Source organism: Herpailurus yagouaroundi, unplaced genomic scaffold (assembly GCF_014898765.1).
Source record: "Herpailurus yagouaroundi ecotype Mexico unplaced genomic scaffold, PumYag 222, whole genome shotgun sequence".
Classification (NCBI taxonomy): Eukaryota; Metazoa; Chordata; class Mammalia; order Carnivora; family Felidae; genus Herpailurus; species Herpailurus yagouaroundi.
Genome location: NW_024412453.1, coordinates 7,878,423 through 7,905,799, shown reverse-complemented (window position 1 = coordinate 7,905,799; position 27,377 = coordinate 7,878,423). Strand labels below are relative to the sequence as shown.

Genomic DNA, 27,377 nt, shown 5'->3' with positions numbered 1-27,377 from the left:
CTGCAAGCGTCCGACTCTTAATTTTGGCTCATGTCATGATCTCACTGTTCATGAGATCGAGCCCCAAGTTGGGCTCTGTGCTGACAGCACAGAACCCGCTTGGGATTCTCTCTGCCCTTCCCCAGCTCACGCTCTCTCTTTCTCTCAAAACAAATAAATAAAAACTTAAAAAATGAAATATCTTAACTTGTAACTGTGTATTACATAAAGTGGTCAGTGCTAAGTGATATATTTTAGCAAAACTAGAATTTACATTAAATATCCATCTATTAAATATACAAAGCATGTGTTTTTGATTTGTATTCAGCCCATTCATTGACTAGCATTTGTTTTATTTGTCTGGGGATCAGGGTATGGAAACAATATTTAAAGAATAATTGCATTTTGAATTTCTTATTTGCATATTCCCATCTTAATTAAGATCTGTGCTGTATCCTAAATTAAAAACACATGTATTTTAGACTTAAAATCTCCAGTCCAAAAAAACTTTGTTTTTAAATATCTAGTTTCTGCCCCTCTGGATTCCATAAAGAAATCTAATAAAAAAGGAACTTACCAGAGAACAGTGATTGGTCCTTGACAAGTGTATCATCTTTTCAGAAGGAACCAGTGCAGACACCTGATACATTATAAAATTATAATCAGCTTAAACATTTACCTTGACTTATTTTTTTCTTTGGTAGCAGAACTTACCCTTAGCAATTTCTAAGAAGAGAAAAGTCAGTCTTCAAGATTCAAAGACTGAATCTTTTCGGTTTTGTTTAAAGCCTAAGTATCCCTCATTAGACAACAGTGTTTTCCTGACATTGTCTGTCACGGTGTCATGATGACAGTTGAAGAATTGGCGGTCATGAGACCTGTAGCTTGGGAACAGCACTCAGATCGAATAAAACAGAGCAAAGCTTGCAGCTCTTTTGTTTCCTTGGAGAAAAGATTCCGAATCATTTGAGATTACATTTTGAAAGTACAAAAGGTGACCTTAGGTGCCAGTGGAAATTTAAACATTTGAAGTATTCTTTTAAGATTTTAACATACTGCTTACTTTATGATGGGGTAACATAAGTGTGGTGTCCTTTATGGCTTGTATATTGTTTTCATCTTTTTTGGAATACTGTCGTTTCAGAAGTACTGATACCTCGATTTTTGGGTAATTCTAGTCACTAGGATCCTAACGTCTAGATAGGATGTAAGGTTATTTAAGGGGTCATTTCTAAGGCACATAACAAAGACTGGCAAATGTAAAGAAGAGTTTAGACGTTTCTCCCATTTTAACCAGAATTTATCATCAGATAAGGTAATGTGAATAATCACCGTATCTCAGTTGGGTCATTCTTGTGTTAATGCTGGGGTGGGGGGTTGGGGGGCCTCTGTTTTTCTGGGTAGCAGAGTCACACTGAAAAGAGCTAGTAAGATGAGAGTATCTGTAATCAAGGCTGAAGTCAGTTAGACAAGGACTTAGAAATACAGGAGAAACATTTTCATAAATATTATAATTGATAGCACATTATGCTACCGGATTATTTTCCAGATTATTAACACTGACAGCTGTCAAATGCATCACTGCAATCGCATTAGTCATTGGGGGGCTGGAGGGGTAAAATAGCTTGCCAGGTTAGTAGAATTTATCTGCAAGGAACAAAACACACACACACCTATATGAATATACACACCTTTGTACATACAATTTTTAAATATACTATATATATACATATATACATATATATTATACACATACACACACACACACACACACACACACACACACACACACACAAATATGTGATTCTACTTCATATGCCAATTATTTAACAGCCAAGGAATGTTTTTCCCTATGGGAAAATTGACCCAGAGATAAATATCCTCACTTCCAAAAAATGTGCAAAGTGAGAGGAAAACAAATAATTTTTTTTTTAATTTTTTTTTCAACGTTTATTTTATTTTTGGGACAGAGAGAGAGACAGAGCATGAACGGGGGAGGGGCAGAGAGAGAGGGAGACACAGAATCGGAAACAGGCTCCAGGCTCTGAGCCATCAGCCCAGAGCCTGACGCGGGGCTCGAACTCACGGACCGCGAGATCGTGACCTGGCTGAAATCGGACGCTCAACCGACTGCGCCACCCAGGCGCCCCTGGAAAACAAATAATTTAAAACCATATCCTTAAAGCAGTGACTTAGCTGGCCATCAGCTTCCCTTCATGTCAGAGGTTCGTTAAGGAAGCGGCTGTCTCAGGGCCATTTGGGGGCAGAAGTCAGCCTGGAGTACAGGTGTCGAGACTCCTGGAGAAGTTCGTTTCTTTCACTTTCTCTTTGAATGAAATCAAGTGCAGTGTTCTCCCCTTACCCACAGGGGATGCATTCCCAGGGCCCAGGGGGTGTCTGAAACCGCTGATAGCACAGAACACTGTATACCCTGGTTTTTTCCTATATGTACATACCAATGTAAAGTTTAATTTATAAAGGAGGCACAGTAAGGGATTAACGACTGTAAAAATAGGACGGTTACAAGTGTAATAAAAGTTATGTGAATGTGGGCTTCCACTCTCAAAATATCTCATGATTGTACACTCCCTTCTTCTTCTGATGATGTGAGATGATAAAAATGCCTCCCTGAGGAGATGAAGTGAGGTGAATGACAAAGGCCTGCAATGTAGGGTTAAGCTGTCATTGACCTTGTGACCCTATGTCAGAGGCAGATCGGCTCCTTCAGGACCACAGTTGCCCATGGGTCACTGAAACTGCAGAAAGATAAACCGTGGGTAAGGGGGTTACCGTATAGCCATCTTTCAAAAGTCACGTCTTTTTATTGTCAACCCTCACTGTTAGTAATAATTATTTACAAGTGGAAATCAGTGGCGAAAGGAAAACCATGCTTAGGGAGAGAGCCATCATGGGCACGCACAGTTCATTGCACACTCACACACATCCTCACGGTCTCAGCCGGCCTTGAGAGTGTGACCCAGCATGAGTAAAGCCACAAGGAATTTCCATTCACCCATTAAACAAATATTTATTGAATAACTAGTATGTGCCAAGCTTCATATTTCTTGCTGCTGAATAGCCTCTGAGTTCTCAGGTCATTTATTTTAAGGAAGGAAAATACAGTCTGCTATTCTTAAACCCAAGTACATCAGCAAAAGAACTGATTTTGATTCTTGTAATGAATTTGAGAGTTGCGGGCAGGGCAGCAGAGTGATAAAGGAAGAGATTTTTTTTCTTAAATTAAGGCTGGTAATAGTTAAGTCCATGTAGTAATTGCTGTGCAACATTTAACTGATTTGTGAGAATAGTAATTAATATCTCTTCCTAGTAAGTGAATACTTAAAATCTACTTAAAGTAGAGTGTCAGCAGAAATAGGCTCTTCGGCTGTTGATAAAAGCTATGAAAGCCTTTGGTAGCTTCCTCTGTTAGTATACGACACCACACCCAGGTTTAGTGGTTACTTGTTTGACCTCGGTAATAAATTAGCTTCTTGCTTTGGGTGTGAGAGTGCCCTCAGTCAAACAAGGCCGTCTTAGAATAATACATTGTTCAGATGCCCAACTGTTGTGGGAAATGGGGAAATGGTTAAAGAGAGTGCTAGTCGGGCTCGGACCCTGGGACATAAGCTGTAAAGCCCATGTGTGTGGAGGGGCCTCCAGGGAGTGGCAGCTTGCTTACTGAATGCTGCCAGGCCGTGGATCTGGGGTATGCTGGAGGGGACTGATCGGGCCCATAAGGGAAAGTAAATGCCACGTTTAAATCAGCCGGCATGACTGTGATCTATACAGCAAGAAAACCTCACTAGTATCACGTACCGTTCTGATCATTTCTGCGAGAGTCTTGGACTTCGCTTCTGCCAAAAAAAGGGCGGTTCTGACCATATTTCTGAGAAAACACTACTAGGGTGTAGTCAATCGAATTACCTTATTTAGCTTTTGCTTTTCATTGCCATTGGGGCAAAGACTAAATACTTGGGTCCGTTGACGTAAAGCCTGTTATTCTGCCATCTGGGTCTCAGACACAATAGTATATTTTTCTTTTGTTTCTTTCCTAGGGGACGTTCAGAAAATGAGGTCATTCCCTTATAATTCTGGTTTTTCTAATTTTATGCCATCGAGTTCACACGCTTGTTCTCTTTCCGCCTTTTCCAGCAGTTTACTTCAGTGTCCCCAGCAGTTCCTGAATTCTTGAAAACTCCTGCTCCGGATCAGCCCCCGACCAGGTCCCCCGCTCCTGTCCTCCCCACAAACACCGTGTCCTCAGCAAAGCCTGGCCCGTCGCTGGTGAAGGTGGGTTCCCGGCACGCGCCGGTGTGAGGTTGGTTTACTCGCGGCGCGTCTGTGGCCCATGCGGGGAACACAAAGGCACGTTTCTGCACCTCCTAGCCCGCCTTTCAGCCTGAATGAAGCCTTGAAGACAAAACCCACAGGCAGACTTGCTAGGTCAGGCCTTAATATTGGAAGCCACCGGGGCACCTGGGTGGCTCAGTCAGTTAAGCGTCCTACTTCGGCTCAGGTCACGATCTCACGGTCCGTGAGTTCGAGCCCCGCGTCAGGCTCTGTGCTGACTGCTCAGAGCCCGGAGCCTGTTTCGATTCTGTCTCCCTCTCTCTCTGACCCTCCCCCGTTCATGCTCTGTCTCTCTCTGTCTCAAAAATAAGTAAATGTTAAAAAAAAAAAAATTGAAAAAAAAAAAATATTGGAAACCACCACCTTCAGCAGATGCCCTGTTGTTCTGTAGTCACCAAAGAACTGCACAAAATTTGGTCTCTAGAAAACTCCCAGAGCCGCGCGGAAAGGCTTGAGGGTACATTTAGTCGGCGGTTCCCAATCCTGCTTCCATCCAGGCTGCTGACATGAAAGACACACTGGGAGGAGAGTAGGATAGAGTCGCTTCAGCACAGCACTGGGGAGTCACGCCCCTCACGAACAGACGTCTTTAATGGCAACATAATTTTGGAGTTTATACACAAGGTCAAGCTCACTGGTACTCCAGATGTATCACATGACAGGTCAGAGGCTTCAGACAGGCGGATGCGTTTTTTGCTTTAGCAGATTTGGCCCGCTGAAGCTCGTTTTGTTCTTCCGAGAAGCTGCACATTGGTGGCACTGTTCCCTAAATTTTACTTGGTGAAACAATTCAGTTAGAATAGGCCCCAAGGAAGATTAAAAATTTTAATATATAGTAGGCTTAAAAAAATTTTTTTAAGTCCATTTAGAACTGCTAAATAAAGGGGGGGATAAACAGAGGAATAGTCTAAACAGTTCCGATACAGCTTTTGCCAAAAGCAGCAGAACCCTGATCTCAAACTTTTAGAACTAAAAAAGGACATCAGAGAGCTAGCTGACCCTCTCTGCACCTACCAGATGAGGAAGTGAGGCCCGAAGAAGTCACAAGGCCAGGAAGGACCCAGGCCCCCTGAAGGGTTGGGAGCCTTCTTTCTGCCTCCGGGTGAACACAGGGCTGCGCTCTCCCAGGGGAGGTACCTGGGGCGGATTCCTCGCTTCTTCCGGCTACCCTCTGGCACTCTCCTGGTCCTCATCCCTCCTGCAGAGAAGGCTCTGTTTCTATTCCAGCCTCTCTTTGTCAGGGTGGCCCAGCGTTTGTGGCTTCAGGGCACAGATCAGTGCATTTCAGCGTCTTCCATCACTCCTTCTTGGAGCCCGAAATTCCAGAGTGTGGCAAGCGGCAGCTGAGCTGATGCCCGCTCGCACCCCTCTGCCCACGTCCGCAAACACGTACCACTGATGGCACAAAGACTGTTTGAACGCCAGTGCGTCTTTCCCTGTGGATCCTAAGAGGTCTCTGCCTCTCCTCTCCTCTGAATTTCTCCTCTTCACTAGTGAGTGCCTCTTTAAGGAGGGCTTTGATTCTGGGGCAAAAGGCATCCTTTAAGAATGTGACATTCCGAGGCTGGGTAGGCGATCCTGGGACTCTGCTAGCAGAGGAGAAGACAGGTACGTACTGGGAAACAGACCACAGTTCTTTGGGTTTTTGTGAGGAAAGCTGTTTCCCTCCCTCCCTTCCTGAGAGAATGTGCGAGTGAAGAAATAAGAGCAGATTTCGTCTGGGGAACAGTGGTTCTTACGTGCCTGCCCCCCTCCCTTACCAACAGGTAATTGGTTGATTTTTTTTTTTACCAATTTAATTGTATTGCAGTATTTTGTGTGTGTGTTTGTGTTTTCCTCAGAAACACACAACTTTATAGTCTGCTTTGTTCCATTAGAAGCACTCTTCTGTTTTTACATAGTCTCTATAGAGTATATTTTTAATGACTGCAAGACAGGACACAGGGGGAAGCATACCTGATCCTTTCCCATTTGTATGTTTGGCGTACAGCCTCTTTTTCACTAGGAGACAATAGACACAAGTGTGTCTAAACAGGAAACCCAAAGTAACTTTGTTGAACTTGAATAGATAATGCTCAGTGGAGTATATCCTTCCCCTACTGTAAGAAAACAAGGAACAGGAGAAAGTTAAGTTCTTAGGAGCCAGATTTTTTTTTTAAGTTTATTTATTTTGAGAGAGAAGGTGTGAGCAAGGGAGAGGCAGAGAGTCCCAAACAGGCCCCGCGCTGTCCGCTCAGCGTCTGACGCGGGGCTCGAACCCACAAACCGTGAGATCACGACCTGGGGCGAAATCAAGAGTCGGAAGCTCAGCCGGCTGAGCCCCAGGCGCCGGATTGCTCGGCCCAGGGAGGTAGACCCACGCTTCCGTAGCTGTGGCAGCGTATTCGGCGGACTGCTTTCCGAAGCGGCTACGCCAGTTTCTGAGGCGCCTTGCTCTTTGACGTCACCGTCAGAGCGTTCAGGCACACGGTAGAACAGGCCGCGTGTGATGGCGCCTCTTACAATGCTCCTGTCTCTCTCTCGAAAACAGCAAAGCCATCCCAAGAACCCTAACGACAAACACCGGGGCAAGAAGTGCAAAGATCCCAAGCCGCGGGTGAAGAAGCTCAAGTACCACCAGTACATCCCGCCCGACCAGAAGGGGGAGAAGAGCGAGCCCCAGATGGACTCCAACTACGCCCGCCTGCTCCAGCAGCAGCAGCTGTTCCTGCAGCTCCAGATCCTGAGCCAGCAGCAGCAGCACTACAACTACCAGACCATCCTGCCCGCGCCGCTCAAGTACGGGGCCGGGGGCGGCGCGGGCCACGTCCCTGGTTCCTAGGGGGTGGATGTCGTGGGGCGCTTGCGCTCAGCGATCGGTCTCACTGCCTGGTCCTCGAAGCCCGTCCCGCGGCGTCTTGCCCTCGTGCCAGTGAGTCCAGGGTTTGTCCTCCGAGATAGGTTCCGAGCCTTGACCTTTCACGGTAGCGGTGCCTCGTCACAATTACTCGCCCAGGAGAGATCTGCCTGTTGTTTGCCACGTAGTATTAGGCGCCACGACAAAAGTGTAAGGAGCGAGAGTCTTGTTATAAACAGCCTAAAAAAGGCGGGGTGCGGGGGGATGAGTGTAGAAGCCGGAGTGGTCAAGGAAAGCTTTATGAAAGCAGGCAGGATACCTCTGTGGGAAAGAGCCCGAAACTGGGGCGGGGCCCTTTCACACAAAGGAGAGTGATCGCCCGCCCGCACCCCCCGTGGGAGGACAGAGGAAGGAGCGGGCCATGCCTGTTGATGGGATGACGGGGAGAATAGCCTGAATAAGGAACGGGATGAAAAGTAGAAGACAAAACTGAGTAGAGCCGCCGTCCAGAGGAATCTGAAGCCGGGCAGCCTTGAATCTTGACGTGGTAGGTGATTCAGAGGGCTGTAGTGGTGACGCCACAGTGCAGGAAAGGACAGTGAGATGCTGGTCACCGAGGGGAGTCTGGCAGCAGGCAAGACAGACATTTCACAATAAAGGAGATGTGAGAAGATGAGGGCATTGATAAGGGGAGGGAAAGAACAGATGAGAGAGGTTTCCAAGACAGTTCAAGGTCTTGGTGACCAACAACTGTGGAGAAGGAACACGTTTCCAAAGTCTGAGCCCAGTTGAGAGAGACAGAAGGAAGTGACTTCTGACAGCTTCTGAGACTGAATCCACAGCAAGACATCCATAGTGAACTTTAATTATGTACAGAAGGAAATTTCTAGATCTCCATCCTCAGTGTGCATTTTCCAGGAAACCTGGGTAAAAATGAAAATACCTCGTCTCTCATTTCCCTCAGTTATCAGGAGAAAGGGACATTTACACGGGCCTCACAAGACAAACTGTACAAAAAGGTGCAAAGTTTATTCGAGTTGAAAGTTTTTCTCAGTGAGCAGGCCACTCAATTCGTGATCCGTGTGGTGTGTGGAAATTCGACTCGGATATTCTCCGCATACGCTGAGCATTCCACCACAGGGAGCCCTGTTTCCTAGGAGCAGACAAGGAGTGAGATCCGCTAAAAAGCTCCTCTGTTAAGAACCGTCTCCTCATATGCTAGTGATTATCAATGCGCTTTTTTCTTTTAAGATCCTGATATCTCGAGGAAGATTAGACCTATTAGTCATTTGGACCTTACTGTGGAGTACGTAAATCTAAAACATCAGGGCACAGAGATGAAGAAAGAAAGAATTTTTGTAGCATGTTATTATTTTAAGAGCAAGCAGGCCTGAGTGAGATGTTGACATTGGAAGGGAACCAGGGAAGACCAAAGAGGATTGGAAGCGCATCAGACGCAGACCACCGCCGCTTTGCAGCTCCGTCCAGGCCCGAGGGAGGCGTCCTCCCCTGCCGCCTCCCTCCTCTGGCATCAGGCAGCAGGGACACGAGCGGTGACTGGCTCCCCTGTGCGCGCTCCTTACGATGCACCCAGCAGTGTGCTCGACGTTGACATCCCTGTGCCCCTCACCGTAACTCCAGGAGGAGGTGACGTTACTGACCGCACTCCCGGGTGAGGAAACCCGGACAACTGAAAATCCCATAAAAGGATTTTTGTAGTATCTATGAAACAGTCTTTTCTGTAATGAAAGAAATCGACTGTGTGGGGCCAGTTTGTAGATGGGAAGAGTACATCTGAGGAGCTGAGTATCTGGTCTCTAATGTTTCTTTGTCTTTCCACTAAGGCTGCCGGTCCCCTGTCCTCCACAAACACCCCCACCACCATAGCAGCCACGCCACTCAGCCCCGAAGAGCATCACACACAAAGATCCGGGGACACAGAGGGGGAAAGGTCACTTACTTTTGTGTATTATTGCACCACGCAAAGACTGAACGTCACTTCTGTTTAATTTCCGGGTCCTGACAGTGGAGGTGTTGTTTTCTAAAACAGTGTTTCTTTTCACCAAAATTCCAGTACAGGAAGCTGAATGCAGAAGTCTGTAGCTCCACAGCAGTGAGATTTGACCTGATAACACAGCCCCTGGTACCTTGGGAGATGGGGCTGTAGCCACACACTGACGGGGGCTCCTGGAGGGTCCTTTCAGGTGTCTGGACTTCAGGTTTCTCATCCACACAGACATCACATTTGTCAGGGTCCCCCCACAGCATGTTTTCTGTCTTTGTGGATCTGGACAAAAAAAATCTAGGTCCAACTTACTCTCGTTATTTCGAAGGTTGAAGCAGGCACTGAACTGTTAATCGTAGTAACATGTAAAGCATTATAGAATCTCAACCAAACGCACCAATAGAATAATTTGTTGTTCACAAGGGAGCAGAAATTGGTTCGGGGGAGTCCTGCACTTGTGATTGAAGAGAGCACAGACACATATACGGTATGTAGGTGATTACACAGTACATCCCCGAGGGTATTAAGATTTCACTGGGAGGTCGATTAGGGAAAAAAAATTCGCAGAAAGTCTCCTTGTGGAGACAGTAATGAAAATAAGTAAGGTTGAGAAGTTCTGATTTACATAAAATGTTTTCATAATTCTAATAGAAGATTTTAAAACTGGATTTTTAGAAAGGAAATAAATGATACATAAAATATTTGTCATCCCACCCAAATTTCAAGAAACTTCGTTGCAAACACTTAAAGTATTTAACTTCCATAAAATTTAGGCAGGTTTTCAAAGACCCCAGATGAATGTCAAGAGTTAGCTGTTCACAGGGCCAGAAATGGCTTCAAACACAATCTTCCAAAAACCCACTGGACAAAGCTCATCTAAGCAGGGACCTCTCCCCATAAGCAACATCAGGTCCCTGTTTCAGAACATGGAAGTCAGAGTCTCCATGCTTCAGCACCAAGACTCATGTAAGGATAAAGCGTGAGGCTCTAATGGAATTGGCTGTACAGTGTCAACCACCCAGGGGAGGAAATGTCATTGTTGCCAAGAGTATCCTAGGGGGAAGAAGCTAGATGGGGACCTGGTTCTGCTGGGAAGATGAGTACAGAAATAAAACACATTTTTTAAATCACCTTTTTAAATGAAGTGTTAAGTGATAGAGAAGTCCATAAATCATAACTGAAAATCACTGCTAAGTAAACACACCTCCATAACCACACCTAAATCCAGAAATAGAATGTCAGTACCCCAAGAAGCCCCCTGGCATCCCCCCTCAGTGACTACCTGACTTCTCTCCCATTGATTAGTTTTGCCTTTTTTTGAACATTATATAAATGCAGTCTTAACGGTATACGTACGCACGTGAGTTCTTCTGCTCAACATTGTGTTCGTGAGATGCATCTTTACTGGTGCAGATAGAAGTAGTTAATTTTTATTCCTGTCTAGTATTTTATCATTTATCCACCCATCATCCTCTTGGTGGACAGTTGGGTTGTTTCCGGTTGGGACTGTTATGAATAATGCCATACTAAGCTTTCTGACCTGTGTGTTTTGGTTCGTGTATGTAGATTTTTGTCAGGTGTCCCTCGAGGAATGGAATTGGGTCAGAGGCTAGGCACAGGTTTGTCTTTAGTAGATAACATAAAACACTTCTGCGAAGTGGTTGTACCAATTCACACTTCTCCCAGCCGTGATTGAGCGCTCTCGATGTTCCGAGTGCTTCGTATTGGCGTCTTACTCGTTACAGCAGCGGTTCTGCTGGATGTGCAGTGCTGTTTTGTTGTGCCTTTTTCCATTTTCCTCGTGTCTGATGAGGTGTTAAGCCCTTGTTCACACGTTTAAGGACCGTTGGGATAGATTTTCTTGTGATATGCTTGTTCAGGGTTTTCCCATTGCGTTTTGTCTTTTTCTTACTGATTTGTGAGACTTTTTTTTGTATATTCTAGATATGATGCCTTGTCAGAAATACGTATTAGAGGGGCACCTGGGTGGCTCAGTCGGTTGAGTGTCCAAGTTCGGCCCAGGTCATGATCTTGCGGTTTGTGGTTTGAGCCCCACATCAGGCTCTGTGCTAACAGCTCAGAGCCTGGAGCCTGCTTCAGATTCTGTGTCTCCTTCTCTTTCTGCTCCTTCCCCGCTCACACTCTGTCTCTCCCAAAAGTAAATAAATACTGAAAAGTTAAATAAAATAAAAAAGAAATATGTATTACAAGTACCTTCTCCTATGATTTGACTTTTCACTCTTAAAGCTGTCTCCCTTAGTGTGTTTTGTGTCCTGTTTAAGAAATCTTTCCCTACCCAAAGGCCATGAAGATATTATCCTAAGTTTTCTTTTCTTTTCTTTTCTTTTTTTTTTTTTTTTTTTTTTGAGAGAAAAAGAGCACAAGTCAGGGAGAGGCAGAGAGAGAGGGAGAGAGTGAGCCAGTGCAGAGCCTGACGCATGGCTCAAACCCACAAACCACCAGATCACAACCTGAGCTGAAGTCAGACATTCGACCAACCGAGCCACCCAGGCACCCTGAAATATTACCCTAAGTTTTCTAAAAGTTTACTGCTTTCATAATTCACGTTTAGGTTTCTGAGATGGTGTGAGGTGTAGGGGTCAGTTAAGGGCCTTATTTTTATCTGTGTGAATATCCAGGGTGGCCCAGCACCATTTATTGTAAGGACCACCCTCTTGCTAGTGCACTTCAGTGCCATCTTGGCGATAACTCAAGAGGCTCTATATGTGAGGGTCTGTTTCTGGATTCTCTGTTCTCTTCCATTTGTTGTTCTGCCCTTGTACCAGCACCACACCATCTTAATAACTGGCTTTATAATGAGTTTTGATAAGTGGTATGGCTCTTCCAGCTTTGCTTTCCTTCAGTGATGCCATGGCCATTCTTGGTCCTTTGTGTTTCCATATATAGCTCAGAATCACCTTCAGAATTTCTACCAAGCAAGCAAGCAAGCAAGCAAGCAAAACTTGCAGGGGGGGTCTCATTTGATTGATATCTTTATACTCTTGAGTCTTCCAATCCACGACCATGATGATTTTCTCTTCACACATTAACAGTCAAGTCGTTAGCAGAAGCAGGATCAAATTCAGACATGATTTTATTATCAAGTCTAATTTTCTTTTCCTTTTGAAGGCCACTCAATGACAAAAATAACAACAGTGGAAATTCAGCTCTGAACAGCACCACGCCTAATACACCAAGACAGAATCCATCTGCTTCCGTGAGAAAGCCGGGGCCCCTGCCTTCTAGCCTGGATGACTTAAAGGTAATACTTCAAAGTAGAGTTTATTCACCCGTAATTACCACAAAAACAGAAATGATTGGCCACATCTGTCTGAGGTGTAGGTAAGTTTTCAATAGACCTTCAGCTTTACCAACAGTAAGATAACCTTTTCAGGGGTACTGTCTGTTTACGTCCATTAAGTTTCTTTGAAGACAATCAGTAATAACTCTGATTTGTTGAGCATAGACCATGTGTGGGCACCAGAACACTTGTGGCCGCAGAGGGAGATTTTCTTCTTCCCCGCTCCTTGCTGAGTTGGGAGAAGCAGGAAAATGTTAACAGTCAAGAATCTCCTCTCCGAGGCCAGACTGCATAGGCTTCCTCCCTCAGCTCAGCTTCTGGTTATCCACGGTAGGTCAGACATAACGGTCTGCCTTTCACTGCCCCAATCTCCTCATCTGTGCACTAGGAATAATAATAATAACACCCACACCTCATGTGAAGATTAATTGTAAGAATAGGGGCATCTGAGTGGCTCAGTCACTTAAGCGTTCAGCTCTGGATCTCCCCTCAGGTCTTGATCTTAGGGTCGTGAGTTCGAGCCCCGAGTTGGGCTCTGCGCTGGGCATGGAGTCTGCTTTAAAAAAAAGAAAAGAAAAGAAGAGAAAAGACAAACTATAAAGCACTTCCATCAGTGTGTGGCACGTGGTAATTACTCAATGAATGTGACTGTCCTCGTCACGATTTCTGATTGTAAATCCTCAGACAGAACAGGAATTACCCTCTAAAAGCCCTTGCTTTACCTCCAGCCTTCCCAGTGCCACAGGTCCGTAGCTGTGTGTGCGTCGGGAAGAGAAACCGTCCCCTTTGCCCCTGCATGGTAACGTGGAGCTGACAGGCGGTAGGCACCTTTTGCGTCTGGGCGTCCTGTAGATCTGTCGGGAGTTGCGGTACCGAGAGAAGAGACGTGATTTGTTTGTACTTGCAGGTGTCGGAACTGAAGACGGAGCTGAAGTTACGGGGTCTTCCGGTGTCGGGCACCAAACCGGACCTCATCGAACGCCTGAAGCCCTACCAGGAAGTGAGCAGCAGCGCTGTTGCTGCCGGCGGCGTCCTGGCGGTGCCAGCGTCTGCCATCGTCGCCAGCAACCCAGAAGTCACCGTGGCACTGCCGGTGACAACGCTGCACAACTCCGTGACGAGCTCAGGCCCCTCTTTCAAGGCAGAGTTGCCGCCTGCCGGAAGCAGCAACGTCGCCCACGCCGAGAGCGTCAGCTCCCCCCTGCCCATCTCGCCTTCCCCCTCCGAGCAGTCCAGTCTCGGGACCGAGGACACAAGCATGGCAGACACGTTCACCGAGATCATGACCATGATGTCTCCCGCGCAGTTCCTGTGCTCGTCGCCGCTGAGAGTGACGGGCAGCGAGGACAGCCCGAGTCCCGCCAGCAGCACGCTGTCGAGTCTGGAACTGGACGCGGCCGAGAAGGACCGCAAGCTGCAGGAGAAAGAGAAGCAGATCGAGGAGCTAAAGAGGAAACTGGAACAGGAGCAGAAGCTCGTGGAAGTTCTGAAAATGCAGCTTGAGGTTGAAAAGCGAGGGCAGCGGCAGCAGCAGCAGCAGCCGCTGGAACCCCAGCCCGGTGCCGCGGCCAGCTCTGCCGGCAAGTTAGATCCGAAGCATGGCGGCGTGGGCTCCCCCGTCAAGGACGAGACCGCGCTGCCCGACTGCTCCAGCCCCAGGCGGCCTGGCCCGCTGGCCAGCCATCCTGTGGGCCAGCCTGTCTCGGCGGGTGGCCAGACCCTGGTTGCCAAAAAGGCCGTAGTGGTCAAGCAGGAGGTCCCCGTGGCCCAGGCCGAGCAGCAGAGCGTCATCCCACAGTTTTACGTGAGTTCCCAGGGACAGCCGCCGCCTGCCGTTGTCGCTCAGCCTCAGGCTTTACTGACCACACAAACCGCTCAGCTGCTGCTGCCGCTGTCCATCCAGGGCTCCAATGTCACCTCAGTGCAACTCCCAGTAGGCAGCCTCAGACTCCAGGTGTGAAGTGTGTCTTCTAACTCCTTTGCCTTACAGCCTGCATGGAACGGAAACTTGCCTTATGGCGAGCGCCCCAGCCTTCTCATACATGCACCCCAGCCGGGCCTCAGAGGTGCAGAAAATGTGTGCGTGGGGGGCGGGGGCCTGGAATTTAATTCAGAAATGTTAATAGCTAGCATTGTCTCCACCTAGTTAAAACAAGCAAGCGGTGCTTTCCTGCTTTTGATTGCTTTTATCTTTAGTGAACACGGTATCGTTAGCGAACGTGCAGACATTTTGAGATACCGGTTACAGTATCGTGAGAATAGCTGGTGTCGCTGAGTGCTTTTTGTGTGCAAGGCACAGGATCACGTACTTTATTTTCTTATTTATTTAAGTCATCTCTACACCCAGCATGGGGCTCCAACTCATGGCCCCGAGATCGAGAGTCACATGCTCCTCCGTGTATTTTATTTTATTTTATTTTATTTTTTAATTTTTTTTTTCAACGTTTATTTATTTTTGGGACAGAGAGAGACAGAGCATGAACGGGGGAGGGGCAGAGAGAGAGGGAGACACAGAATCGGAAACAGGCTCCAGGCTCCGAGCCATCAGCCCAGAGCCTGACGCGGGGCTCGAACTCACGGACTGCGAGATCGTGACCTGGCTGAAGTCGGACGCTTAACCGACTGTGCCACCCAGGCGCCCCTCCTCCGTGTATTTTAAATGGCTCACTCCCTTCAGCTCTCCCTTCCCCCCAGAAGATCTAAGTGATGGCACCCATTTTGAGGTAGAGAAACTGAGGCCTTGAAACGTTGGGTAAGTTGCTCTAGGACAGAGCCGGGCTTTTTAACTGCCCGGCCTTTACTTTTACGCCCACTCGTGTGTTCTGCCTCCTAAACGTGGTTCTCGAAAGACACCATTGAAGTCAAGATGCCTGAGGCATGTGGGGCATCTGAGGAAAATGTGACCACAAACTTAGGAGTGAAGGTGTTGAGGGAGTTGATAAAACACTGGTAAGCACGAAACCTCCTTTTATGCCTCCTCCATAACCTGTGTATTGACCTTGTTTTTATGCAGTGCGTTTGGTAGGTTTTCACACAGTGGGTGGGTGACAGGTGAACAGAAACCACCTGGGACAGTGCTCCTCAGCTTTGACCACCACCCCCCCCCACCCACATACTCTTCATGGCAGAGACCAGTGGGTTGTGCCCCTGAGGTTAGGAAGCATGACCCAGAGGCCCTTGGCATGTGCAAGCATTCTAATTCTCCTGTCTGACCTTTAGACTGTCTGTGAAATTCAAAGTCTACTCTGTGACACAGCTTTTCTGAACATGTATTTTTCCATCCAAATCTTCCATTAGAGTTGACATTCTCCATTCTGGGCCCGTGTGTGCCCCAGCACATAGCTGACTGTCTCCAGAGGGAGCACATACTGTTTGGGCAGTTAGGCCTCAGATTTTCTTGCTGCTGTTAAAATTATTGTCACGCCTGACCTGTTGTGTGTAGAGCCACTATAGGTTTTTATTTCAGTTTTCCGTTTTCTCAAAATTCCCCAATGAAAATCTTAGCCACTTAAGAAATAATAAGAGCGTGAAAAAAACTGGTCTGGTGTTAGGTCTCTGGTTTAGAATTAAGGTTCAAACTGTGTTGTCGATGAAGTGTGTATCTATCTGTAAGTATTTTATCACTTCATTTCAGATATGTTCCCCACATGATCGCATGTTGCACATGTAAACTCTTTTTTTTGTTTTCAGTTTATGTATGTATTTTTTCAGTAACCTCTACGCCCAAACTCAACCCAAACTTTGCAGCTCCCACTCACAAGCCCAAGATCCAGAGTCCCATGCTCTTCTGACCGAACCATCCAGGTGCCCCCACACCTACACTCTTGATTCCGAGTTTGATTTTGATAATTAAATCAATATTTTGTTTGCTTCCTAGACCCCACCACAAGCAGGAATCCAGACTCAGACTCAGCCGCAGACAGCAGCCACCACCCTGTCCTCAGGCTTAGCCCAGACCGTACCTCAGAAGCAAGAAGCTTTCACGCCACATGTGCTCAGTCAGCCTCAGCAAGTTAGAAAGGTTGGTGAATGCTAACGAGCGACAGGCCGTCGCCGATGGTGACCGTCATCTGCTCAGCCATTCTGCAAGTGTCCTCATAGCGGTCTCTTCCGTGGGAAGCACCTCCCACTGGATGGGCCTCAGGCCACCTGCCATCCGGCTGCAGATTATGCAGTTATTAGGGAAAAAGGGTTCTTTTTTACTGAAAGACCAGTCATCTTAACAGTTAAAGCCCTTTTCCAAGTAAAAGTTTCAAAAGTTTGTTTTTAATCCTCGTGTAGGATTTTTTGAGTTCTAAAATAAATTTCTTTTCAAATTAATCATCTTGTGGGGGAGGGGGAAGTGCTGTTCCCTGGGAAGAAATAGTTGAAGTCGAAAAAGATACTTTTTCAGTGTCTACTTTGAATAAGATCTTTATATATTTAAGAGTTTGCCATCTTGCGGGCTAAGAGCCAGAGGGCCCAGGTGTGCGGATTCTGGTTCCCCACTTCCTACAGGTTTGGCCTTATGCAAAATTCACTTACTTCCTCTGAGTGTCATTTTCCTCATCTTTCAGATGACCGTGTTGGTCTAGGACTCAGTAACCCCTCCATGTGTTCCTACCAAAAAACTGTGATGTCGAATAGCCCAGAAGTTACAAAAATTCCCTCTTACCCAGCAGGTGGAGCTGTGTGCACATCTCCTTGACAGAAAACTCTTAAGGCCTCAAAAATACGTCTTATTATTTTTAACCTTGAGAATTATTAGTCCCAGAATGTTAATCTTCAACATAAAAGAACTTGGATAATTAGGTGTACCTGTAGACATGCCCCAAGGTAGCGTGAACCGTCTGGGCTAAGATCACTTGAGCAGCAGACAGAAATTGACGCCTGAGGTCATCAGTAGTCACATTATCATGTGCTCTCTTCTGGAATCTCCTCTGGGAAATGCAGTGAGTTACAGCAGCATATTACTGACTTTGGGCTCACAATAACATTCTAGGGTGGTGATCGCCTCAGTGAACATTCCAATGTTAAGACAGTTTTCTTTAAGAGAAGAGAGAGAAAAACAGGATATAGACAGGAGAAATAAGGGTTTATTCACTAAGTCTCAATACTAGAATTAGGGATCATTAATTCCAGCTTTTTCAAAGAGGAATATGCTTCCAGAACTCCTCGCCCAGAGCAGCTGTACCTTTTGAAGGGGTGGGTACACACACACACACGCACGCACATATACTTGCCCACTTAAGAAATACATATGTATGTTTACAATAGAAACGCAGAGGTAAGTTTTTCTCTTTCAGAATACTAGTGGTATAAAGTACATAAAATATTTTTATGAGTAAATCAGCTCTGTGAAATACAATCACAAAATCACACAGTGACCATACATTTGTAAAAGGCCATAAGACCTTTGGCTCGTGATGGGGGCTAAACAGACACTTGTTAGTTCCACAGGAGGGAGTCCTCACCGCTCCCTGACAGAGCAGAGGCCAGCTTCTCAGAAGGGGGCAGATTTTAAATGGGGCCCTGCAAGGATTTGGAGACACTTTCAACAAACTGAAAACCTGAGTGTGGCCGCAGCCTGTGTGGCCTTTCCAGTCGGACAGAAATGGGTCCGGGTGGTGGAAGCTTTTTGTGCCAGCCAGAGAGGAGGGTTTTACCGTAAGGACAGAGGAGCCAGGGATTGTGGGGGGTTCCATCAGGTGTGTGCTGAGGCTGTAACTGTAGCAGAGGGTCGACAGGGAGGGCGGCACAGTGAAGAGGATGCCACGGTACTCCCGTGATCAGGAGCAAGGACCTGGATTAGGACAGCGGAGGACAGAGGCCTGATTCAGGAGGCATTTGTAAGGCGTGTGAGCACTGAAGGGAGACAGCAGAGGAGACTGATGGCTCCGTTTACCAAAGTTTTAAAAATAAATGAAGGGAAAACCAAGAATTACTTTTCCTCCGAGGCTGGTGGTGGTGGAAGGAAAGGGGAAAGTTTCGTTTGGAATATATTACATTTGAGATGTCCTGAATTTATGTTTGTAAATAAAGGTTATAAATGTGGCTTTGGCACTTGGAAGCGAGGGTGGAAAAGAGGTGGGTTTGGGGATTATTAGCTTAATCGTGGACATGAAAGCTGTGAAAGTAGATGAGACCACCCTGGTGAGGAATATGAGAAATTCAGCTATCGCCTGAGACAGAAATCATACTGAGCAAGCGCTGATTTCCCAGAAGGTACAGTCCACACCGCCATCAAAGACAGGCCACTGAGTAAAGGGACCACGGATGCTGGAAAATCGGGGTCGGCAGACCACGGCCTGAGGGCCACCTCCAGCGCCCCACCTGTTTCCGTAGATAAAGTTATTGGGAGCCAGCCCCACCCATTGATTTATGCGTTGTCCAAACTGCTTCTGGGCCAGAGTGGCAGAGGTGAACAGTTCCAGCAGACACCCCGTGGCCTGCAGACCCTAAGCTGCACACGTGGTGGCTCTTTACAGGGCAAGTCTGCCGAGCCTCGTCCTAAAACATGGTTTTCTTCGGCAGGAAGAGCCAAAGAACAGATTGAATGGAAAATATTTGTCCGTTACAGGTTTTCACGAACTCGGCATCAAATTCAGTTCTTCCGTATGAGAGACCACCTGCTCCAGCGGTCCAGCAGCCCTTTGTGAACAAGACCTCCACCAGTGTTCTTCAGTCCAGAAGCGCACCACTTGCCTCCCTGCAGAATGGACCTACCGCTTCCAACAAGGTAGTGCTGTGCGGACGGGGCAGCAGTAACAGTGCTTGCTCATGGGGCCCTAAGGCATTGCAGAACCCAGTGCTTCGGGCGTGGAGGGACTGAGTATCAATATTAATGGGACAAAATAGCCAAAGACCGTGGTGACGGTTGTTAAGGGGCAGCTTGGCTGTTATCGCGGAACAGATGACCCTTCCCTCACAGGTTGGTGCCCCGGTGCCATCGGCCACACAGGCTGGAGGTGAGAAGGCTCCTGAGTTCAGGAGCGCCGTGACTCAGCCGCTCTCTGAGCTCACTGCCCAGACCTGACATGTGCCCTCCTCTTTTTGCCTCAGCCTAGTTCGCCCCCTCCACCCCAGCAGTGCGTCGTCCAGCACTCCCTGTTTGGGAGCCCGGTCCCCAAGACAAAAGACCCTCCCCGCTACGAGGAGGCCATCAAGCAGACACGTGGTGCCCCGTCCTCCCTTCCAGAGGTAAGTAAGCGAGACCAGCGGCCACGGTCTGTGGGCTTGTATCTGGGGTGTCGTCTTCACACTGAATCCCTTGTTTAAAACACGCTTGCCGCTGTACGAACACAAATTTCAGAGCCAAGAACCTCATTTGCATTTGAAATGCTATTTTTTTTTAATTGAAGTATACTTGACATACAATATTATAGTGGCTTCAGGTGTTCGACAGTCATTTGACACTTCTATACGTTATGAAATGTTACCCAGGTAAGTGCAGTTACCATCTGTCACCATACAGTGTTATTATGAGATCACGGACTGTGTCCCCTGTGCTATACTCTACATCCCTGTGACTTGTTGTGTACCTGGAGATTCGTACTGTTAATAACCTCCACTTACTGTACCCATCCCCCCGCCCCATCTCCCCTCTGGCAGCCACCAGTGTGTTTGGATTTATGAGTGTTTCTGTTTTGTTTGTTCATTTATTCTGTTCTTCAGATTCCACAGAGAAGTGAAATCATTTGGTATCTGCTTTTCTCTGTCCAACTTCTTTCACTTCACATAAACCCCTCGTAGTCCATCCCTGCTGTCACAAATAGGAAAAATACTTTCTGTAGTTTGTTTTTAATGTTTTATTTTTGAGAGACAGAGAGAGACTGAGCATGAGCAGGGGAGAGGCCAAGAGAGAGAGAGAGAGAAAGAATCGGAAGCAGGCTCCTGGCTCTGAGCTGTCAGCACAGAGCCCGATGTGGGGCTTGAACTCACAAGCTATGAGATCATCGCCTGAACCAAAGTTGGACATTTAACAGACTGAGCCACCCAGGCGCCCCAGAAAAATACTCTTTTTTTATAGTTGAGTAATAATCCTGTGTGTGTGTGTGTGTGTCACATCTTTTTTACCCAGTCATCTATCCGTGGACACTTAGGTTGCTTCCATATTTGGCTAGTGTAAGTCATGCTGCAATAAACATAAGGGTACAGATATCTTTTCAAATTAATGGTTTTTGCTTTCTTTGGAAAAATACCCAGAAGTGGAATTGCTGCATCATAGGGTAGTTCTATTTTTTAATTTTTTGAGGAATCTCCATACTGTTTTTCACAGTGGCTGCACCAGTTTGCATTCCCACCAGTAGTGAAAGAGGGTCCCCTTTTCTCCACATTCTTCCCAACACTTGTTACTTCTTGTCTTTTTGAGAGTGGCCATCCTGAACTGGTGTAAGTTGTTATCTCGTGGTTTTGATTTGCATTTCCCTGATGACTCTTTTCTCTGTTGGCCATCTGGATGTCTTCTTTGGAAAAATGTGTATTCTGCTATTTGGGGGTGGAGGGATGGAATGTTCTGTATATATCTATTAAGTCTGTCTGGTCTGATGCATCATTCAGAGCCATGATTTCCTTACTGATTTTCTGCCTGGATGATCTATTCATTGATGTTAGTGAGGTGTTAAAATTCCCTACTATTATTGTATTACTGACAATTTTCCCCCTTTAGTCCATTAATATTTACTGTATCTGGAAAATATAGGGCCTCTTGTGTTGGGTGCATGGGTATTTACAGTTGTTATGTCCTCTTTTTGGATTGATCGCTTTAACATTATGCGGTGCCCTTCTTTGTGTCATTACAGCCTTTACTTTAAAGTCTGTTTTTGTCTGTTGTAAATTTTTAAATATTTGCTACCTTGGCTTTTTTGCTTCCATTTGTATGGAATATCTTCTCCTATCCCTTCACTTTAAGTCTGTATATGTCTTTAGGTCTGAAGTGAGTCTCTTATAGGCAGCACATAGATAGCTCTTGGGTTTTTTTGTATCCATTAGGTAACCCTGTGTCTTTTGACTGGACCATTTAGTCTGTTTATATTTAAAATGAAAGGTGTGTACTTATTGGTGTTTTTTGTTTTCTGGTTGTTTTCAGAGTTCCTCTCATAGCTCTTCTCTTGCTTTCTTTGTGATTAGATGACTTTCTTTGATATTGTGCTTGGATTCCTTTCTCTTTATTTGTTGTGTGTCTTTTACAGGTTTTTTGATTTGTGGTTACCTTGAGGTTCATAAATAACATCCTAGGTATATAGTATTCTAAGTTGGCAGTTTGCTTAAGTCCAACACATTCTGAAAGTACTACATTTTTATTCCCCCTTTTATGTATATAATGTCAAAGTTTACATTTTTTTAATTTTGTGAATCCCTTAAGTAGTTATTGTAGATACAGTTGATTTTACTTCTTTGTCTTTCAACCCTCATACTAGTTTTATAAGTGAATGATCTGCTATCTTTAACTGTTTTACCAGTGAAACTTCTTCCTTTCATAATTTTCTTACTTCTAGTTAAGGCCTTTTCTTTTCTGCTTCAGGAAGTTCCTTTAACATTTCTTGTAAGGCCAGTTCAGTGGTGATGCACTCCTTTGACTTTTTTTGGCCTGGGCAACTCTTTATAAATTTCCCTCAATTCTGAATGCTGAGTAGAGTGTTCTTCGTTGTAGATTTTTTTTTTCCTTTCACCACTTTGTATATATTACACTGCTACCTTCTGTGAAGGTTTCTCCTGAGAAATCAGTGTATAGCTTCATGGTGTTTCCTTTATATGTAATTAGTTGCCTTTCTCTGTATCTTTAATTTTTGACGTTTTATTTATTTTTTTTTCAACGTTTATTTATTTTTGGGACAGAGAGAGACAGAGCATGAACGGGCAAGGGGCAGAGAGAGAGGGAGACACAGAATCGGAAACAGGCTCCAGGCTCTGAGCCATCAGCCCAGAGCCCGACGCGGGGCTCGAACTCACGGACCGCGAGATCGTGACCTGGCTGAAGTCGGACGCTTAACCGACTGCGCCACCCAGGCGCCCCAATTTTTGACATGTTTTAAATGTGTACTTACTTTTGAGAGAGAGAGATAGAGTGAGAGCAGGGGAGGGACAGAATCTGAAACAGGCTCCAGGCTCTGAGCTGTCAGCACAGAGCCTGATGCGGGGATTGAACCCACAAACCATGAGATCATGATCTGAGCTGAGGTCCTACACTTAACAACTGAGCCATGCAGGCACCCCTAAGTTTTGACATTTTAGTTATTATGTGGACTTCCTTAGGTTCATCTTGTTTGGAACCCTCCACCTTCCTGTACCTGGCTATCTGTTTCCTTCTCCAGGTTAGAGAAATTTTCACCTATTTTTTCTTCAAATAGGTTTTCTGGCCCTTTTTTTTCTCTCTTCTCCTTCAAGGAATTTATAATGCAAATGTCAGTATAGTTGTTGACCTAGAGGTCTCTTAACCTAACCTCATTTTTTTTTCTATTCTTCTTTTTGCTATTCAGTTTGGATGATTTCCACAGCACTGTCTTCCAGATAACTCACCTGTTCTTCTGCGTCCTCATCTGCTGCTGATTCCCTCTTGTGTAATTTTCAGTTCTGTTATTTTGTTCTTCAGCTTTGACTGGTTCTTTTTTTATATTTTCTGTCTCTTTGTTGAAGTTCTGAGTTCATCCATTCTTCTCTCAGATCCAGTGAACATCTTTTATGACCATTACTTTGAATTCTTTATCAGGTAGATTGCTTATCTCCGTTTCATGTAGTCCTTTTTCTGAGGTTTTATGTTGTTCTTTCATTTGGAACATATTACTCTGTCTCCTCATTTTGTCTGACTCTGTGTTTGTTTCTATGTATTAGGTAGCTTGGCTCCATCTGGTCTTAAAAGTGGTGGCTTTGTGTAGAAGGCGTCCCTTATGGCCCAGTGACACAATCCAATCAGGTGATGCTCACCAGAACCATGCACTCGAGGGTGATGTCTGTGTGGGCTGTTGTGACTGGGCCAAGACCTCTGTGGGTACGCTGGTGGGCAGGGCTGGCCCCACCCTTCTACAGAACAAGCTGCCCACTTGGTGGGGCAGGGCAAGCGTCGTTAGCAAGACTGATGGACAGTGTCAGAGCTGGCTCCCACCAGTATTTACATTCATAGACAAATATCCCACAGATCTGTGCTCTTCCAGCACATGCCCTAAAAAGTAAATCTCCTTCACATATACCCCAGACGCTTTCCAAACTGCTACTTCTGTGCTGGGTCTTAGACTAAGTGATATAATGCACTGGCCCTTTAAAAGCAGAATCTCAGTTCCCTATAGCCTTCTGGCTCCTGCCCCACTGATTTTCAAAGCCAAAGATTATGGGGGTTCATGTCCCCATTGGAGATCCCCAAGGTTGGGGGTGCCCACTGTGGGGCTTGATCTCACTCCCACTTATGGGTGACAGGGATCACAGTGCCTCGGATTTGGTTTCTGACCACACCCCACCCCTCCTTCCCTTCTCCATGTGGCTTTCTTTTTATCTTTAGCTGTGGGAGAGGTTCTGTTAGTCTTCAGGTCATTTTCAGAGGGAGTTTCACTATATTTAGTTACACACTTCATGTGTCCATGGGAAGTGAGCTCAGGATCCACCAAACAATTTCGGCAGCTGTGTAACCTGCAATTCCTACTTACTCACAAATTCAGGGTTTGTCTTTTAACTTCTCCTTGGGGGGTGGGTCATGTTAAGGATAGATGTGATGGTAGCCAGGGCATGTATTTTATACACGTTTCTCTTTTCTTCTCTTCTTATTTTTTTAAAGCCAAGTATAATTAACATATAGGTGTACAATATAGTGATCCAGTAAACCAGGTTCTCTGATTGCTTTTTTAAAAAATTTACATCCATGTTAGTTAGCTTATAGTGCAATTTACGAGTCTAGTTGTTGTGTTTTTCTTTTTTAATTTACATCCAAGTTACATTTACATCCAGTTAGCATATGGTGCGATAATGATTTCAGGAGTAGAATCCAATGATTTATCCCCTACATGTTAATAACACCCAGTGCTCATCCCAGCAAGTGTCCTCCTTAATGCCCCTTGCTCATTTAGCCCATCCCCCCAACACCTCCAGCAACCCTCAGTTTGTTCTCTGTATTTAGGAGTATTATGTTTTGTCCCCCTCCCTGTTTTTATATTATTTTTACTTCCCTTCTGTTATGTTCATCTATATGAGTTACGTCATATGATGTTTGTCTTTCTCTGAATGACTAATTTTGCTTAGCATAATACCCTCTAGTTGCATCCATGTTGTTGCAAATGGCAAGATTTCTTTTTCTTTTTGATTGCCTAGTAATACTCCATTGTGTGTGTGTGTGTGTGTATATATATATATATATATATATATATATACACACACACACCACATCTTCTTTATCCATTCATCCATCAATGGACATTTGGGCTCTTTGCATACTTGGGCTATTTTTGATAGTGGTGCTATAAACATGGGGGGTGCACTTGCCCCTTCGAAACAGCACACCTGTATCCTTTAGATAAATACCTAATAGTGCAATTGCTGGGTCATAGGGTAGTTTTATTTTTAATTTTTTGAGGAACCTCCATACTGTTTTCCAGAATGGCTGCACCAGTTTGCATTCCTACCAGCAGTGCAAGAGGGTTTCTTTTTGTCCATCCACGGCAACATCTGTTGTTGCCTGAGTTGTTAGTGTTAGCCCTTCTGACAGGTGTCAGGAGGTATCTCATTGTGGTTTCGATTTGTATTTCCTTGATGATGAGTGATGTGGAACATTTTTTTCTTGTGTAGGTTGGCCATCTAGATGTCTTCTTTGGAAAAGGGTCTGTTCGTGTCTTTTGCCCTTTCTTCACTGGATTCTTTGTTTTTTGGGTGTTGAGTTTGATAAGTTCTTTATAGATTTTGGATACTAGCTCTTTATCTGATACGTCATTTGGAAATATCTTCTCACATTCCATTGCTTGCCTTTTGGTTTTGCTGATTGTTTCTTTCGCCATGCAGAAGCTTTTTATCTTGATGAGGTCCCAGTAGTTCAAGAGGCTGGTTTTTATTGTCTCTTTTTCCTTTGTTTGTTTTATTTCTTAAATTCCACATATGAATGAAATTATTTGGTATTTGTCTCTGACTGACTTACTTCACTTAGCATTAGGCCTGCCAAATCCATCCATGTTGTAAATGGCAAGGTCTCATTGTTTTTTTGTGTGTGGCTGAGTAATATTCCATTGTGTATAATATACTACATCTTCTTTATCCATTCATCTATCACTGGACACTTAGATTGCTTCCATCATTTGGCTGTTGTAATTAATACTGCAGTAAACATAGGGGCGCCTATCTCTTTTCAAATTAGTGTTTTGTTTTCTTTGGGTAAATACCCAGTGCTGAGATTACTGGATCATATGGTAATTCTGTTTTTAATTTTTTAAGGAACTTTCATACTGTTTTCCACAGTTGCTGTACCAGTTTGCATTCCCATCAACAGTTCACAAGGGTTCCTCTTTCTTCACATCTTCGTCAACACTTGTTGTCTTGTGTTTTTGATTTCAGCCATCTCACAGGTGTAAAGTGGTGGCTCATTGTGGTTTTGATTTGCATTTCCCTGATGATGAGGGATGTTGAGCATCTTTGTATGTGTCTGTTACCTATCTGTATGTTTTCTTTGGAAAAATGCCTGTTCATGTCTTCTGCCCATTTTTAACTGGATTGGGGTTTTCTTGGTGTTGAATTATAGAAGTTCTTTATATATTTTGGATATTAACCCCTTGTCAATTAGATCATTTGCAAACATCTTCTCTCATTCAGTAGGCTGCCTTTTTGTTTTGTTAATGGTTTCCTTTGCTGTGCAAAAGCTTTTTATCTTGGTGTAGTACCAAGAGCTTAATTTTGCTTTTGTTTCTCTTGGCAGAGGAGACATATATACAAAAATGTTTCTGTGGCTGATATCCCAAGAAATTACCTAAGTTTTCTTCTAGGACTTTGATGGTTTCAGGTCTCACATTTAAGTCACTAATCAATTTTGAGTTTATTTTTGTGCCTGGTGTAAAAAAAGTGCTCGTTTCACTCTTTTGCATGTAGCTGTCCAGTTTTCCCAACACCGTCTGTTGAAGAGACTATGTTTTCTTCTGTGTATATTCTCTCTTCCTTTGTTATAGATTAATTGGCCATAAAGGCATGTTTATTTCTGGACTGTTCTGTTCCATTGATCTATGTGTCTGTTTTTCTGCCAGTACAGTACTGTTCTGATTACTCTAGTTTTGTATCTTGAAAACTGGGATTGTGCTACCTCCAACTTTGTTCTTCCTCTTCCAGATTGCTTTGGCTATTTAGGGTCTTTTGTGGTTCCATACAGCTTGTAGGATTGTTTGTTCTAGTTCTGTGGGAAATGTTGGTATTTTGATAGAGATTGCATGAAATATGTAGATTGCTTTGGGTAGTGTGAACATTTTCACAATACTGGTTCTTCCAATCCATGGGCATGGGATGTCTTTCCATTTGTTTATGTCATTTTCAGTTTCTTTCATCAGTGTTTCATAGTTTCTAGACCACAGGTCTTTCACCTCCTTGGTTAAGTTTATTCGTGAGCATTCTATTCTTTTTGATACAGTTGTAAATGGGATTGTTTTCTTAATGCCTTTTTCTGTTACTTCATTATTAATATATAGAAATGCAATAGATTTCTATATATTAACTTTGTGTCTTGTGACTGCACTGAATTCATTATCAGTTCTAGTATTTTCTTTATATAGTATCATGCTCTCTGCAAATAGTAGAAGTTTTACTTCTTCCTTGCCACTTTGGACACCTTTTACTTCTTTTTCTTATCTGATTGCTGTGTACTCACATCCAGTACTGTGTTGAATAAACACGGTGAGAGTGGACATCCTTCACTTGCTCCTGATCTTAGAGGAAAAGCTGTTTCTATCAAGTATGAGGTTACCTGTCTGTTTTTC

General features: G+C 44.9%; 1 protein-coding gene across 9 annotated transcripts in view; it reads left to right on the top strand.

Moving 5' to 3' along the window:
* Positions 1 to 27,377, top strand: part of MRTFB (myocardin related transcription factor B) — a 128,494-nt gene that overhangs the window by 82,426 nt on the left and 18,691 nt on the right. For 3 of the 9 annotated variants that reach the window (XM_040458998.1, XM_040458996.1, XM_040459000.1), the window contains 7 exons: positions 4,135 to 4,269; positions 6,860 to 7,107; positions 12,300 to 12,432; positions 13,379 to 14,425; positions 16,349 to 16,492; positions 19,031 to 19,189; positions 19,513 to 19,650. In XM_040458998.1, coding sequence (XP_040314932.1) covers positions 4,135 to 4,269; positions 6,860 to 7,107; positions 12,300 to 12,432; positions 13,379 to 14,425; positions 16,349 to 16,492; positions 19,031 to 19,189; positions 19,513 to 19,650 — 2,004 coding nt within the window. Of the gene's footprint in view, positions 1 to 4,131; positions 4,270 to 6,859; positions 7,108 to 12,299; positions 12,433 to 13,378; positions 14,426 to 16,348; positions 16,493 to 19,030; positions 19,190 to 19,512; positions 19,651 to 27,377 lie in introns of all 9 variants that reach the window. The other 6 variants (XM_040458997.1, XM_040458995.1, XM_040458999.1 and 3 more) reach the window with 3 other exon arrangements.